Source organism: Chionomys nivalis, chromosome 13, assembly GCF_950005125.1.
Source record: "Chionomys nivalis chromosome 13, mChiNiv1.1, whole genome shotgun sequence".
Classification (NCBI taxonomy): domain Eukaryota; kingdom Metazoa; phylum Chordata; class Mammalia; order Rodentia; family Cricetidae; genus Chionomys; species Chionomys nivalis.
The window spans coordinates 47,592,889-47,609,073 of NC_080098.1; the positions used below are offsets into that span (position 1 = coordinate 47,592,889).

The window sequence follows — 16,185 nt, forward strand, 5'->3', positions numbered from 1 at the left end:
TTTATGTCCCTTGCACCACCCCCTACTTTCCTCTATACGTCACTCCCACTGCTAGGAAAAGCAAAGGCAGGTAACCAAGCAGTCACTGACCACCCTGACTATGAAACCAGAGTCAGAGAAAGAAACATACCTGTATTTGAGACCTGGCCAGAGAAAGAAACATCTTTATCCCTGAACTCAGAACTAAAGACATGCCCTGGCTCTGAAACTAGTGTCAAAGAAACACACTTTGTCCCTAGAATTAGAGCCAGTGAAAGAAATATGCCCTGGTCCTAAGATTAGAGTCAAAAAGCTAAAAAGGACCAATGAAAGAAATGCAGTTTGGCCATTAAGTCAGAGCCATTTCTACCCCCACCAACTAAACTGACCAATCCCTGAGCAGAGAAACACTACCCCACACACACAACACCCACCCACCCCCCCACTCCCCTACCCCCCCACCCCCGCTCCTTAGGAAAACTCCGCCCCTAAGAAGCCCTATATAAACCTCTCCACCCCTTCGGTTAAGAGTGGCCTTAAGTGGCTGAAGCAGCCACTCTCCTGGACTCCTCCTTCCCAAATAAATCTCTTTCTCAAAAGAGTCTTGGCTGACAACCTTCATTCATCAGCAGAAGAGCCTGGCTGGAACATCCCTTAGGGGACTGAGCTGAAAAACCTTGCAGAGAAGCTCCCTAGGAGACCTCAGCAAGGCAGAGCAGAACAGAAGAACCTTGCTAGGATGCTTCTTAAGGGGGCTGAGCAAGGCCAGCAGAGGAAAAGCAAAAACTTTAGCTGGAGCCCAAGGAGATTGCTACATTTCTGAAGGGGGCTTCCCTTAGTAGAGTGTTAGCAGAAGAAACATCTTGGACCGGAAAAGAAGCAGATAGCTCTGCTAGGACACTCCCGTAAGGGAACACAGCAGAACTCAGCTGTAGCTGCTCTCCAGGAGAGGAGCAGGATCTCTGTATCTTTCGTGGAGATCATCCGCTACCACACCCCAGCTTCAGGTGTCCTGACTAAGAAAAATTAATACCAGAAAGAACTGGAGTAAAGAATCTCTTGAGCCAAAATTCACATATTTAATACAGCAAACAGAAACAAGGCACTAAAGATAAACTTACCAGAGAAAAATACAAAATATTAGAGATAAAAGGTTCTTTCTATATCTTCACAAACAAAATTTTAAAATACCTTTAGCAAAGCCTTTGTACATGTACTGTTAAAATATTAATAATTCCTGAAGCCTAACAAAAACATTATCTGAAATTGTCAACTTATTTCTTTTTTAAAGGCAACTAAAACGTCCGACTGATATTTAGTTTTAATTATGTATCATATCATATGATTATCTATGTATACATGAGTGAGGGTGCCCTCAGGGAATGAAGGTTCAGATACCCTGGAGCTGGAACCATAGGACTTTGTGAGCCCCTCCCCATGGGTTCGGGAAGAAAATTTGAGTCCTCTGCAGAAGCAGTCTGTACTATTAACTGCCGGGCCATGTCAAAGCCCTGCTTTGATAGTTTTAAATTAACATTAACATAAAAACAACTGTATATATTCAAATGGTGACCTGGGAAACCATATCATGAAGCATGCTCCAAAAAGGGCCCCTCTCCTACATTAAATCACAAATACGAAAGGTCTAGCACAGTTCTTAATTTGCAACAACACACTGAGATCTTCGTGAACTTTGATAAAGAGAACAATTATAGGCATAACCATTTAAGCATATTTTAAGCAAGTTTTTTTTTTAAAAAAAAAAAAGCAATTTGCTCCACCAGCAATAAGGATTAAAAAAATAAAATCTAAGCAAAGATCTTACAATTTGATACTATGGAATGACACTCATGGGGCCGATTTCATGTGAGAGAAACGATAAGATGGCCAGCAACTCAGCAAAGTGATGACTAGTCACAGCTCCCAAAGTCCCACTGAGATTTGAGATAATAACTGATTTAGCATCAAAAAATGTACTCGCTTACTGACTTCCTAGGGTCAATTCTATATTCTCTGATGTAACGGACAAGACCATGACAGTTACAGCAAGTACTCATTGAACTTTGGGATTCATTACAGTCTCACTGCAGAAGAACTAAGTCCATGATCACATATGAGAGAAAATTTAACATAATGCTATTTTTATAAGCAAAATAAAATTGTAATACAAGTTACTTAACAATTTTACAATGATTAATATAAGGCAAAATTGCAATGACTTTAAAATACAACATCCAGGGACTGGAGAGATGGCTCAGTGGTTAAGGGCACTCACTGTAATTCAGAAGGTCTGGAGTTCAATTCCCAGCACCCACATGGCAGCTCACAACTGCCTGCTGCCATATTCTGGTGTGCAGATGTATATGCAGACAAAATACCCACATACATAAAATACATAAGTAAAGAATCACATTTTAAAATATAATAGTTCAGATAGCTAATGGTCAAACGTGGTTAGTATTTGGAGCAACCTCTACCAGATCACATACAAGCAATCACAAATGCCAAGTACCCAGCCACTCCTGAGACTTTTCATCTCTTTCACTCTGCTTTAGTTTGAGGAAGAATGGTAAGGGGTTGAGGCTGGCTCTCACTCATACTGGCCTAGAGCTCACTACATGGGGCAGGCTGGTTTTAAACTCCAGACCCTACTGACTCAGCCTGGGATTGCTGGCATGAGCCATGAGATTGTTTTATTTTATTCAAGATTTCTAAAAGACTTTTAACACGGGAAATAAAATCCATGTTTATTGCCCACCCCATAGCCCCAAATGGGAAAAATAATAGCAAAGATATAAAATCCGGCCTCAAACACACATGTAATTGAAGTCAAGACACATGTTAGAAGTGACCATGTTCAATAGTTTTACCACTTTCTGTGATTTTCCTCCCCCAAGAAAACATTCAACTGCCTCTTGGTGTCACATGTCCATGGACACAAGCTGAACTCATCGAGTTCATTATGTCAAGAGCAACTCAGAGATACTCACCCCGTGTTGATTGAAATGATTTCTATCAGTGGATTCTTCCTGATTTTTGGCAAATCCAGTCTGGCTCCCCCCAACCGCTTCCCATTGTCTTTCTTCTGGCCCAGGAGCCTCACTGAGTGACCTTCAAATCAAGCACAAGACACACATCAGCATGCCACACAAATCCACAGCATTTACCGTTTTTGATAAATATGTTTAGGATTGTATTTGATTTTTTTTTCTTATAAGAGATCAGGGAGAAAATGCATCCTAAAGAAGATGTGATCTTTTGAAAATAAGAAATACAGTAAGAAAGGGAGAGAAAGAAAATGGTGTGGGAAGTTCTTCTGTCTATGTGTTGCTTTTATTGGTCAATGAATAAAGAAGTTCTTTTGGCCTGTGACAGGGCAGAATAAACATAGAAGGGGGGAACAAAACAGAATGGTCGAAGAAAGAAGGCGGAGTCAGGGAGAAGCCACTTAGCCCTGCAGGAGACAGACCTTGCCTGTAAGCCGCAGCCACACCCACGTGGCAATACACAAGATTAATGGAGATGGGTTTCTGAGTGATATTTCATGGTCTGGGCAGCAGGGAAAGAACAAGCAGCCTCCAACCACACAGAGAGAGGGCAGGGGGGAAACTCCTGGGCTCAAGGACTGACTAAATTTGACAACTCTTTGCTCACAGTATGTGCACAATTACACATCACATTTAAGAAAGGTCCAGTGTCCTTAAAACAATCTCATAAGGTTGAACACTCCCTACACTGACTCACACTGTAATACAACAGAAAGGTCTGCCTGCTCTTTAATGACAATACTAAGACATACAGAAGGTAACTAATGTTTGATGAAACAGCACTCAACATTCACCTGTACTAGTGTTTTTTTTTTTTTTTTTTTTTTGGTTTTTTGAGACAGGGTTTCTCTGTGGTTTTGGAGCCTGTCCTGGAACTAGCTCTGTGATCTCGAAATCACAGAGATCCGCCTGCCTCTGCCTCCTGAGTGCTGGGATTAAAGGCGTGCGCCACCACCGCCCGGCTTGTACTAGTGTTTTCTAGCCACCTGCTCCTACCTTCCTCTTTATTTCCCAGCCTCACTCACACTTTCATGATACATATACGCATTTGTGTATATATATTCATATTTACATATTCATATATATGTAGCATAATCATAAAACATAGGAGTAGGTACTTTAAACAAAATTTTTGAAGGTTACTTATACAAAATGCAACCAGATTATAATATCCACTAAAACTATGGAGCACTGAAAAGTTTGGAATAATTTCAGACATGTAGAAAACATGAGCAACAAATATGCATCTCCACTCGGATTATAGTCATAGTTTTACCACATAATATTTTCTCTCTGTACTCAGACATGCTGTGTTTATGACTACGCCATATGATTTAGCCTATAAAATCATCCATCATGGCTGAGCACAGCAATAATTTCAAATACATTTATACTGTAATGTACTGTTTTTATAATTTTATCAGTGACTATACTACAGCTTACAAAACTTATCCAAGGTGAAAACAAAACTGAATGATTTTAAATAAATATCTAGAATTGTGTAACCATAACAGTAGGTCATTTTGGAAACATCTCTATCAACAATGGAAGATCCTTTGAAGTTTAGATTCGCCCATCTCTGCTCCTACACCACAGCAGCATCTGTCATTAGTCCATCGGTCAGAAGATGGACATAAACCTCATTCAAACACATATTGTAATAACACTTCCAAGAACATCTACTCATAAACCTTTGCACACCCATGTTTTCACTTCTCCAAGAGTCCTAATATAAAAATTGCTGAATCATTTAGTGAATTTATATTTTACTATTTTAGAAATAACTGCTTTCCTAAGAGATGACCATTTTATATTCCCAATTTCATCAGACACAAGATTACTAAATATTTCCCCTGATTCTGTATATTGTATTTAACTTTCATATGTTGTCTTTTATAAAAAATTGTTTGTTTGTTTAATAAACTTAAAATTATCAACTATTGCCTTCGGGGCTCATGTTTTTGGTGTTATTCCAAAAATCTCACTGTCTTTCTTTGGGTTAAAAAGGTATTCTTCGCTTTTAGTTTCTATTGTGTTGTTGTTAACTCTTAAAATTCGATCAAGGATGTATGTACTCTGCTACTTTTTCTGTAGTGAGGTGAACATATTCACCTTTCCACGTAAATACAAGTGGTCTCAGGGCCATTACTTTGCCATATTCATCCACATGCCATTGTTGTCACACATGTTAGCATAAACAGTTATGAAAACTCAAATGGGCAGTGCTAAAAATACTATTTTAAATAAAGATACATATTTATAACATAGTTTATATTTACTTACCAAAACATCATTTCTAATACTTTCTACTACTCCTAGGAATTCAACTTATCATGTAATTCTAATTCTTCTTGACCAGTCCTCTTTAGTGTTTTTTATACAGTAACTCATTTAGCAATAAAGCAACATTTCTTGCTTATCTGAAAACATTTTATTTTTTATTTCATTTGTAAAGAATAATTGTGTTGGATATAAAACTGCTGCTGTCTCTGCATGCTGGATAGCAGTTGTCAGTGGTGTTTATTGTTTATCATTAGGTGCCAACTATCAAATTTACTACTCCTAAGATTATAGTAAGTCATTTCTTCTCTTATACTGCCTAGATCTCACTTTGTTGGTGTCCAGGTATAGATTTATATAACAGCTTACATAAGACTGGCTATGTTCTTTGAACTCATAAAGTAATGTTCATCTAGGATGATTTTATTTTTTTCTTTTTCAAACATTTTCCATGTCATTTTTTTCTATCTATTCTTCTGCAGTTCCCACAACACATTTGTTAATGTATGACTGACATATTAAACAGGTCCTTAAGGTTGTTTTAGGCAGGGTTCTACCAAGATACAGAACTCATGCATACAGAAGCAAAATATGATTTATTAAGAAACAATATTATCTTATTACAGAGACTGAACAACCTCATGGGCATCCAATTATTGCGAGAGATTTCTTCACATTGACAATTTGTGACTGGCAATAAAGTTAAACCTTGAGTCAGAGAACAGAATCAGCATTTAGCTGATCAGAATTAGCCATAGAGATGTTGAGGAATCCAAGGTGCAGGATAGAGAGATTCACAGGAAGTAGTAGGGAAGAATTTAGAGATTTGCAGGCTTTTCAATCTGTGAAATGTGGAGAGTAGTGTCAGCTGGTCATTCCTTTGTCACTCTTTGGATTCATAAGGTTTTATCCCAATTTCTGACTCCCAACTTTTTATTAATAATAGAATAATTTAGATGAATGCATCAGCTAATAGCATAGCTCAGTCCACATCAAAAGGCGTTCTGACCAAGAAAATTGACGGTGTAATTATCAGGCTAAAGTCAAATGTCAAGAGCCCAGTAGGCAGATGGTAGGAGTGCCAGAGCTCCAAGGCCAACAAACTTGGACTTGCAATGTCCAAGAACTGAAGATAAAAAAGCCTCAGATCTGAGAAAGAGACAGTGAGACAGTGGCATTCCTCTAATTTCCTTGTTTAATCTGGGTCCCCAGATGAAGGAGGGCCTGAATTAAAGAGAGGGGCCACCGATTTGAAGTAAACGATATCACTCAGACCTCAAGTCATGAGCCAGTCCCTTCTGAAAGCATTCTCACAAATAACACGACCATTCTAACCATTTCAATCAAAAGCAATATCGCATAAGCTTCCCTTCCAGCAGAAGAGGATGGGCTCGAGTCCCCCCACCACAGAAAATGAACAGTGCTTTACCAGCCGAGTGCCCTTTGTTCTGTCAACAGCCCTGGAACAACATTCAGAGTGGTTTCCACCTTACTCTGTTCTTCAGAAGGGCTCCCTCCTCTAAACCCATCTTCACATGCACTGATACTCTCCCTCCTGCCATTGGAAATCTGGAATTGGGCTATTCCGATGAGCACATCACTCAGACAATGCTCATTACATTTGCAAACAATACCTTTCTTTGTTTTAAATATTTTACTCTCTAAAACGTGTTCCAGTCATTGTTTTTTTTTTTTCTTAACATGGCTTCACTTGGTTCTATGAGGTCCTTGTCTTCTAAATTCTACACTTTTTCATCAAACTTAAGGACAATTAATACTAAAAACTTTTGGGGTAAGTTGGGTTATGCCTGGTCTCTTGGAACCTATAATATAATGTGAAATGCTGGCCATTTGGGACACTTTACTGTATCAGATCTGAATTTGCATTCCACAAAATACTATTTTCATATACTGACTTTTCAAACTAACCCTCTCTACAATTAATAGCTCTTAATATCCCGACTGCAGCTGCTTCATCTGCTTCTGCTTCTTCTCCTGCTCCTTCCTTTTTGAGGGGGTACCAGTTTTCTTTTTCTTCCAAGCACTGAATTCTATGGATCAACTTTAGTAGAGGCACAATTTCCTGGTCGTCAAATACTTATTACATATTTGCTCAAACATCATAAGCAAATAAGAGTCGTAGTACCTACTGTAGGTCAACGTATGGATAAATGAGAGAAGAGTTTGAGCCATTTTCAAGTGAGCCTTTCATTTACTTTAACCTGGGCTCCCACAGATCCTCTCTGGCTTTTTGTTAATGTGCATACAGGTAGATAAGAATGGTTAGGTTATACCCACTCCATCTCTTCAGTGTGTATGCACAGCCTCTAGTCAACACAAAGCATTTTGGGAGTTTCTCTATGTTCCAATCACTATCTCAGAAACTGGAATCCTCTGTAAATTCTAGGGCTACTACACCTGATGATGGACCTTGCTTACATCAGACTGTCCAGGAGCTTCAGTGCAACAAAGTCACTGTTCATCAGATCTGCACTGTAACTAACAGTTACCACCTGAACCGTCTCTGTAATGGCAACAGAGGCACCAGGTTACACGGTATACCTATTCCTAGTAGAGCATTCCTGTCCATGGCATCAAGAAGAAAAATGGGAACAGCCCAAGCACAAATACCACATACAACAATACTTAGCCAAGCCTCAGGAAGATTCATAAATGATAACGTTTCAACTTATGGTTGAATGCTTTTGGTGGTGAGTTTCCACAGTAAGGCAGACTTGCTGTGGGCATTTGTCTAGCTTTATCATTGCTTTGTAGGGATGTTCTGTGGATCAAGACATAATCATTCTAAAGGTAAATCAAGAAATCACTTAAATACAACTGCATAAGCAATGTTATATATCTTTCCTCAGGCTTCATTTCATACAGATATTCTGTTTTAACATCTGAGAAAAGAGCTTTCCAAGATGGGAAACAAGGAAGCGATCGGTCAGAGCCTTTGCTGCTCTAACCACTAAAACAGAAACTACCCATTCCTTCTGACAATGCCCATTCTAACAAATAAGTATAGCCAAAGTCTAATGAGGATTGGCTAACAAATCCTACAGATGCTCAAACAAGACCAACTCCTCAATCAAGGCCCAGCTAATGAAGAGGTGAGCGAGACCGAGGGACTAACACGACAGTTCTAGGAGAGGCTGAAAGGTCAAGAATGACTGGGCAGGAAGCGGAGCCATTTTCATATGAGCTCCAGGCAAATTTCCTCATGTCCTTTCTGGGACTCTATAATATGCAGCCTGCTCTAATAACATTCGATAAATTATTCATCTTCACTATCTGCATGTAAATAGAGAAGCATATCTACATGCAATGACATAAAGAGTTATTTTCTAATCCAATGACTCGTTAAAATGTGTCACATATAACAATAGGCTAGTTGGTATTTAGTGCACCAAAGACAAAACAGAAAACATAAAAGTTGCTTGTTATATATAGACAAAGACTAAAGGAAGGAAACGACATAATTTCCTTAAAAATGGACTAGCAAAATAAAACCCTTATTTGTGACATATTAATTCTCTTTAACATCCTGTTTCAATGTATTTCAATGTATTCATCAAATCCACAGGTCATAGTCGGAATACATGTATTACAAATTATTTCTGGTCTCTTGTGTAGCTATCAATATTGTTGCCTTCTGAAGCAAACCAAAATTTGAAAAAATAATAACATGAAGGAGATGCCATAAACAAAGTATGACTTTTAGAGGAAACAGGGGGACCAGAGAAACGTGCTTGGCGGGGGGAGGGGAGGTGCCAGATTCTTGGAACAAACTAATCATAAACATAGATGTGTCATATTCACAAAAGGACAAGGACAAGTAGACTACAATTCAACACGCACACACTGCACCTTGGCTTGACCCTTTCTTGTTAGCTTCTAATGTCTAGCACAGAGACAGAAAGTGTATGATTGCTAGCATGGTCTGGTGGTATGGGCCTGTAATACCAGATACCATGGGAGGCAGAAGGATTACCGGTCCAAGGCCTGCCTGGACAATTTTATAAAACTCTGTCTCAAAAAATAGAATCCATTCATACTACAGGGAAAAGAAATTAATTTTTTTTTTTAAAGCGGGGACTGGTTGACTTGGATTTTATCACATTTCAGACTAGAATGAAGAGAGGAAAAAATAAAATCAAGACAATAGAGGCTAACAGAAATGAAGACCAAATATAAAGTTTTTAATTTTTATTGATTTTATTGAGCTATACATTTTTTTTCTGCTCCCCTCCCTTTCTACCCTCTCCCATGGTCCCCATGCTCCTAATTAACTCAGGAGATCTTGTCTTTTTCTACTTCCCATGTAGATCAGATCTATGTATGTCTCTCTTAGGGTCCTCTTTGTTGTATAGGTTCTCTGGGATTATGAATTGTAGGCTGGTTTTCTTTGCTTTATCTCTAAAAGCCACTTATAAGTGAGTGCATATGATATTTGTCTTTTTGGGTCTGGGTTACCTTACTCAGTAGGATGTATTCTAGCTCCATTCATTTGCCTGCAAATTTCAAGATGTCAATGCCCCTCGACTGAAGAATGGGTAAGGAAAATGTGGTACATTTACACAATGGAGTACTACACAGCAGAAAAAGTAATGACATCTCAAAATATACAGTTTTATATCAAGCCCATGCTAAAGAAACAGAGAAAGAGATGGAAAGAATGATGATCGGGGTAACAAGGATGATTCCTAACATCTGACTGCAGAGAAACTGATAAAGATGGAACAAGATGAAAACAAGGACATGCAACTGCAAAACGAGGGCGAAAGAAAAGAAAAGAACTCACAAGAGCAGTGAGCTTCCGGGTCCTCTCCTTTCCACTTTAAATACAATCCCACTTCATCTCACTATATAATGATCACACATAGCTCAATAGATTATTAGCCATCTTTAAAAACTACTTCTCTAAGCTAATATTTTTAAATATTACTTAAAACTCACACTAAAATCTAAATTCAATCATAATCCCTAAAGCTTCCAACAGCTATTTATAAACCAACTTCAAAGCCCTGATTCCATGCTGGTTACACTGGAGCTAGTTCACTGAAATTTTTCACTAAACGATTTTATTATTACACAGTAGTAAATTTTGAAACCAAAAAGTAGTTGCTTATGATTCACTACTACACAGCAATTTCAAATTGATAACACTAAACTTGGGTCAAGAAGAGCCAAGCCATCCTACACGATTTGTGCGTTAGTCGCTATACAAGCTGCATCAATATACAGTGTTGTCTGTGGATCAAGAGCAAAATCTGACTAAACCCCACAGGTCTCAAGGTCTTTATAGGAGGAGGAAAGTCACCCAGGTCTCTGATTAGGGAGCCAGTCAGCAAGGTCATTCACAAGCCCATACACACGGCAAAAGAATGTTACAAACATGAGGATCCTCAAAACGTGTATCCATCAGTTACTAAGTTGTGACACTACACAGCGACCTCTTCCCTCCTCAGTCTCTCACATGTTAGAAAAACATCAACAGTCTGCCAACTGAGACCCCTTTTGTGTATTTTGGTCTTTCACTTCTTTGTTTCTAAAGGCTCTGTAAAAGAGCTAAGACTTTCCTTCAAAACTTCATTCAATCCACCTAATTTTAGAGGCCAGGCCATTGTTTCCTTGCTATGTGACCACCCAGCCTACTACCAACAATGAGGACCCCTGCCACAATATCTTGATTTTTGCTGACTGCTAACTTGGCCCAAATGTAGAGCTATTAGACACACACTGAGAAGTCAGATCTGAACCCTAAGGCTCGGGTCGACCTCCCGGAACAGTTCCTGGGAAAGCAACCCAAACTGACACAGGGGGCAGAGGGCAGAGAATAGTCAAAGCTTTTCTCTACACAATTCCATATAATTCCCCATAAGCAACACTTCTGAGGGGAAGGGCACTTTCAGATATCTACAACAATGACCTACCCTTCAAATATTTTCATCGTGAGTGATGAAAAGTAAAATGATTTCAACGGAAGCAGAAATTTCTTCACAAGCTGAGGCTGGGAAAGAATCTCTAACATTAAAGCTGCCTTGACAACTCACACTCCCGTTCAGTCACTAAGACAAGACAGTGTGTTCCTCAAGTAGAAAGCACTTAATGGTAACTGGAGTAACAGCACTCGAAATAGTAAGATGGGGCTGCAGATGGCTCAGCAGTTAAGGGCACATACAATCCTGGAAGAGAATCTGAATCCAGTTCCCAGACCTACATCAGGTGGGTCACAGCTGCCTACAACTCCAGCTCCAAGTGGATCCACAGCCTCTGACTCCTGGGAACCATGCGCATACTCAAACACAGACAAACACATTCATTTGTTAGAAATACCTTTTCCTTAATGAACTGAATGAAGAAACTGAGAGCATAAGCCAACGCTGGGGAAGAGAGGCCGCAGATGCACTGAAGTCTCTCAGCACAGTAGTTTCTAGACTTTAACAAAACATGAGGACTGTAAAACTCTCAGATACCCACCAGAATGTGGTGGTAAGACCTGACTGCTGATGACTCCACAAACTTTGGTTGTAGGATTTGGAGAAATGAAGCTGCAAAAGAGAAAGCTCATGCCTGGCATATCTGGCCAACAACCATGGCTGGGAAGTTCATAGGCATTGAGGATCAAACTATCCCTATTATTTTTCCATTGGACATAATATCAAACTGAACTTTGGTTAGATATTTCTATATCCAGAGATTAATGCAGCTTTCAAGGCCAATCAGAGAAGCATCTTAGTGGGGTGGAAGATACAGAGACTCACAACTGACCTAACTGCAGAGAACAAGTGTCTGTGGAGTGTGCAGTCATAAATGAGACGTCTGTATTACAGCTTGTCCTCCCAAAGCACAGAAATCATCAAGACAAGGTCAAACGACTGTAAGAGCAGTGGTCAGGAAGGAGTAATGCAAACAGTCTCTTCTGGACACAACAGGGTGGAGTTCCAGGAGCTGTGGCTGCCTACACAGGACCTAGATAGGAACAATCCAGTCACCATTCCAGCTTGGATGGAAGAGGGCACATGAGCCTCTACCCCTAGCTGAGGAGTTACTGAAAGTGAACCGGCAGCCAGCGTTCTTTAGGAATGTGGTCAGGGTAGGCTGACCATGCTCCAGTGGGTAGTCCCATGCTAGTGAGTATATGGATGGCATTATTAGAATAGGTGGGTTGTTTGAAAAAAAGGACTTGAAGCTGGGAAGGTGTTGTAAGGAGAAATAATGAAGAGTTTGAGTAGAGGCAGACAAATAAGACCAAAGAACATTGCACGTTTGCATGATATTCTCAATAAATAAAAATCATACTACTTAATATGGATTAACTTATTTAATTAAAAAAAAGAGAGACCTTCCCTGGTAGACAGGTAGCTTGGGAAGACGCTCTAAGATCAGAGAGCACAGGTGAAGTCTCTGCAAACCTGAAGGTTATTTTATGTCAAGACTCATGTTCCACAGAAAAACGTGCCTGCCCTACAACACTGAAGTGTGAAACTGGTATGTGGGAGAGAAAGAGCTTCACAAGGAAAATGAAAGCATTGCTAGAACAGGAGGTCCTTAGTGATGCTCTGCCTCCATCACACAGCTGCAGGCTGCGCTCATTCTGACTGCGGCTGGGCTAGTCGGCAGACTGCTGTGACAAAGAGGGTACACTAAGGCAACATGTCCTCATACTCTCCCGGAGACGCCTTCTTCAGGGAGCAGAGACGCCTTTTATGACAAGGGAAGGAGATGTGTGAGGGGTTAATTAATTAATTCTCTGCAGTCTAACTCAGGTGCCCATCCAAACTGTCAAGAGCCAAAACAGTTCTGAAAGAAGAGCGGGCAGATCTTAGCCCTGACCTTGAATAAAGGCCTCGCAGACCACTGCCTGCCTTGTTAGGACAGACCTTCCTGATGTAGAGATTGGTTAGAGAGCTACAAAGTTGTGGTATTTGAAAGAACACAGGGATAGATGTTTCTGCCCCTTAGAAAGCATCCGTGTCACAATATAAAACATTACTGTTTCTCATGCTCACAGCTACCATACTAAAGTTACCACAACCAGCCATGGAAGCAGAGCTCGCTGCTAGAAAACAACAGGAGTATAATAATTGCACAACTCTGGGAACCTTGAGACAAATTTCCCTTTTAAGACAGAGCTGTGGAGACAGCTCGGGGAATATGAGGATGTGCTGCACACGTATGAAGCCCGAGTCTGCATCCCTAGCATCCATACAAAAAGTCAGTCCTGCTCCCAGCTCCAGGAGAAGGCCAGGGACAGAGGATGGCCACCTTGCTGGTCACCACCCAAGCCAAAACACAACTAGCTCCAGACTCAGTGACAGACCTTGTCTCAGGAAGAACACTCATTGGAGTCATTCCCGTCGTCTGGGCTGGATAAGCAGGATACATTTTCTATGTCACAGTACACTCTGCTAGAACTTCAGCTTCTTCCTAATTTTCCTTAAAACCAATCAAGTAAAAAGTCAAACACCACAACCAAATCCCAATTTGCCTGGAACCAAAATCCCTCCAAAACACTGGGGGAAAAAGGAGACCGATGGTGAAAAGACATTCCAAAAGGAAAATGCCCCTAAAAAACATTTATAAAGCACAAATAATGAAAGCTGTCAGGCAAAGTCAATCAAAGTCAATCAAATATATTTGTAAATTTTTGAATATATTTTATTATTAATATATTCAAAATTATATACATTAAATTTTGTATTTTTAAAATAATTTTTAACATCCCAATGACAGTTTCCCCTCCCTCACCTCCCTTCAGCAAGCCCCCATCCATTCCTCCTCCATTTTTGTTTAGGAACGGGCAGGCCTCCCATGGATATGGCAATCATGGCATACCAAGTTGCAGTAAGACTAGGGCTCTCCCCTCATATTAAGATTTGGGCCCTCCCCTCATATTAAGACTGGGTAAGAATCAGAAAAAGTGAGCACCAAGTTAAACAGGCCACAGGTCCCCCTCCTCACGCTCCTCTGTCCACTATAAGAGGAGGAGGGTGGTGATTACAGCCACAGTTCCCCTCCTCACGCTCCTCTATAAGCAGCCTCACAGAACAGAAATAACATGGCTTTTGAACGAGAGAGGAAAGGTTCAGACTTGTCGCTGGCCAGTGCATAATCAGTGCAAGCAGGCTTCCTGTAGAGTACAAACGAATTAATGTCTAAGGAAAAGATAAGCTACGAAGAACTAGACAAGGTGCTGATTACAGCTGCTACAGTAATTAATGCAAAGTGTAGTCCTACCAAGACCTGCTAATGATGCAGGGGAAGTTTCAAATTCGACAAGTGAAAGTAAGCTGCCATTTCTATAAAAAACTGACAATGAAAATCAATTTTGTAAGTGATTTGTTATCTAAATAATTAAAGGATTAAAAAGGAGCATGGGTGGCAAGACTGTCACTGGATCCCGAAACATAAGCATGTGTGTAAAGAGCTAGGAGAACCCCGGCTGCTTTTCTGTCTTAGGACCCTAAGTCACAATCAACCATAACAGTTGCTCTCAACACCACGAACCTGGTGAGGAATGACAAGGCCAGTCTCCAACACCAAGCTAACCAGGTTATGGTCAGGCAGCCTAGTTGTAGTTGTTGTTGTTGTTGTTGTTGTTGTTAAAATAACATCGTAAAGAAAGCTTTGTGTGAGCATATGTGCTGCATGATCATGTATGCAGGTACACATGTGTATGGTTACACATAAAAGGGGTGTATAACGTGCAGACCAAAGGGCAGCCACAGTTTGGTGTTGCTTGGGTACCACCCATCTTGTTTTTGAGACAGGCTCTTTCACTGGCTTGAAGCACACAATACAGATTCAGGGAGGTAGGCCAGCCAGGGAACCCTAGGAATCCTCCCATATCCACCCACCTTCCCTGGGCTGTGTTTACTAAAAACATGCTACCATGCCAGCTTTTCCCTGTGGGCTCTGGGGAATAAGCGGTGGCCCCCCCCCAGGCTCACACAGCAAGCGTTTTGCTGGCTGACTTGTCCCGCGGTCCTTGGAAGGCGGTGTATATAAAAAGTGTGTTGAAGCTGTGCATGCTGAGAGAACATATTTCGGTTATGGAGTCAGAACTCACTTTATTTTACAAAATGAGTCCTAGTAGAGAAAATAATATAAAGTTTATATGCAATAAAAGTTCTTTGTGGGACTGATACTTTACAGTACTCATCATATGATATAAAGCAGTATGATGTAGAAATCAGAACATGGATCTTAGAAAGTGACATATCTGAGCACACTACATAGATAGCATAAACAATCAGCATAGGGACATTAACCAATGACATTCAAATAGAAACTGGCTTACAGTAGCAGATTTCACGAAGTCTTTCATTAAGATTATTAATGAAACTTAGAGTCTCGTCTTCCCATGTAATCAGACATTACGTTTTACAAGTGTTAGCATGTAAGCTCAGCCTGACAGTAGCTAAGTCAATATTTAAACAAGTAAGAAATGTGATGGTCAGGGAGTGGGATTTCTTTATACTGTCTGGGTAATTCATTTGAGTTAGAACACAAAGTAATACATTCATTATGGCATTTTCATACATATTTGTTCTTATTTGCTCTCCTCTCCAATCCCCTTATTCTCCACAAAACTAGTTAGTATCCTTTGAACCAAAATTCCTTTATGCATTCATAACACATGCCCCCCCCTTCCTTGCCTCCCTTCCTCCCTTAAGATCAGGTCTCACAGTCCCATTTCTGATTTCATAACTTATACTCTCCCTCAACAAAATATATATAAATACACACACACACACACACACACACACACACTAAAACTTAAGGAAGATGAGTCAGTGGGGTAAATGCACCTGCCTGCATATCTGATGGGTGTATGATGGTGGAGAGTCACCTACCCCAGTTAGCTACTAGG

At 40.2% G+C, this 16,185-nt stretch overlaps 1 protein-coding gene across 3 annotated transcripts in view; it reads right to left on the minus strand.

The window, feature by feature from the left end:
• Positions 1 to 16,185, minus strand: part of Cdkal1 (CDK5 regulatory subunit associated protein 1 like 1) — a 633,981-nt gene that overhangs the window by 468,792 nt on the left and 149,004 nt on the right. For all 3 annotated transcript variants that reach the window (XM_057788043.1, XM_057788042.1, XM_057788044.1), the window contains exon 8: positions 2,970 to 3,090. In XM_057788043.1, coding sequence (XP_057644026.1) covers positions 2,970 to 3,090 — 121 coding nt within the window. The remainder of the gene's footprint in view (positions 1 to 2,969; positions 3,091 to 16,185) is intronic.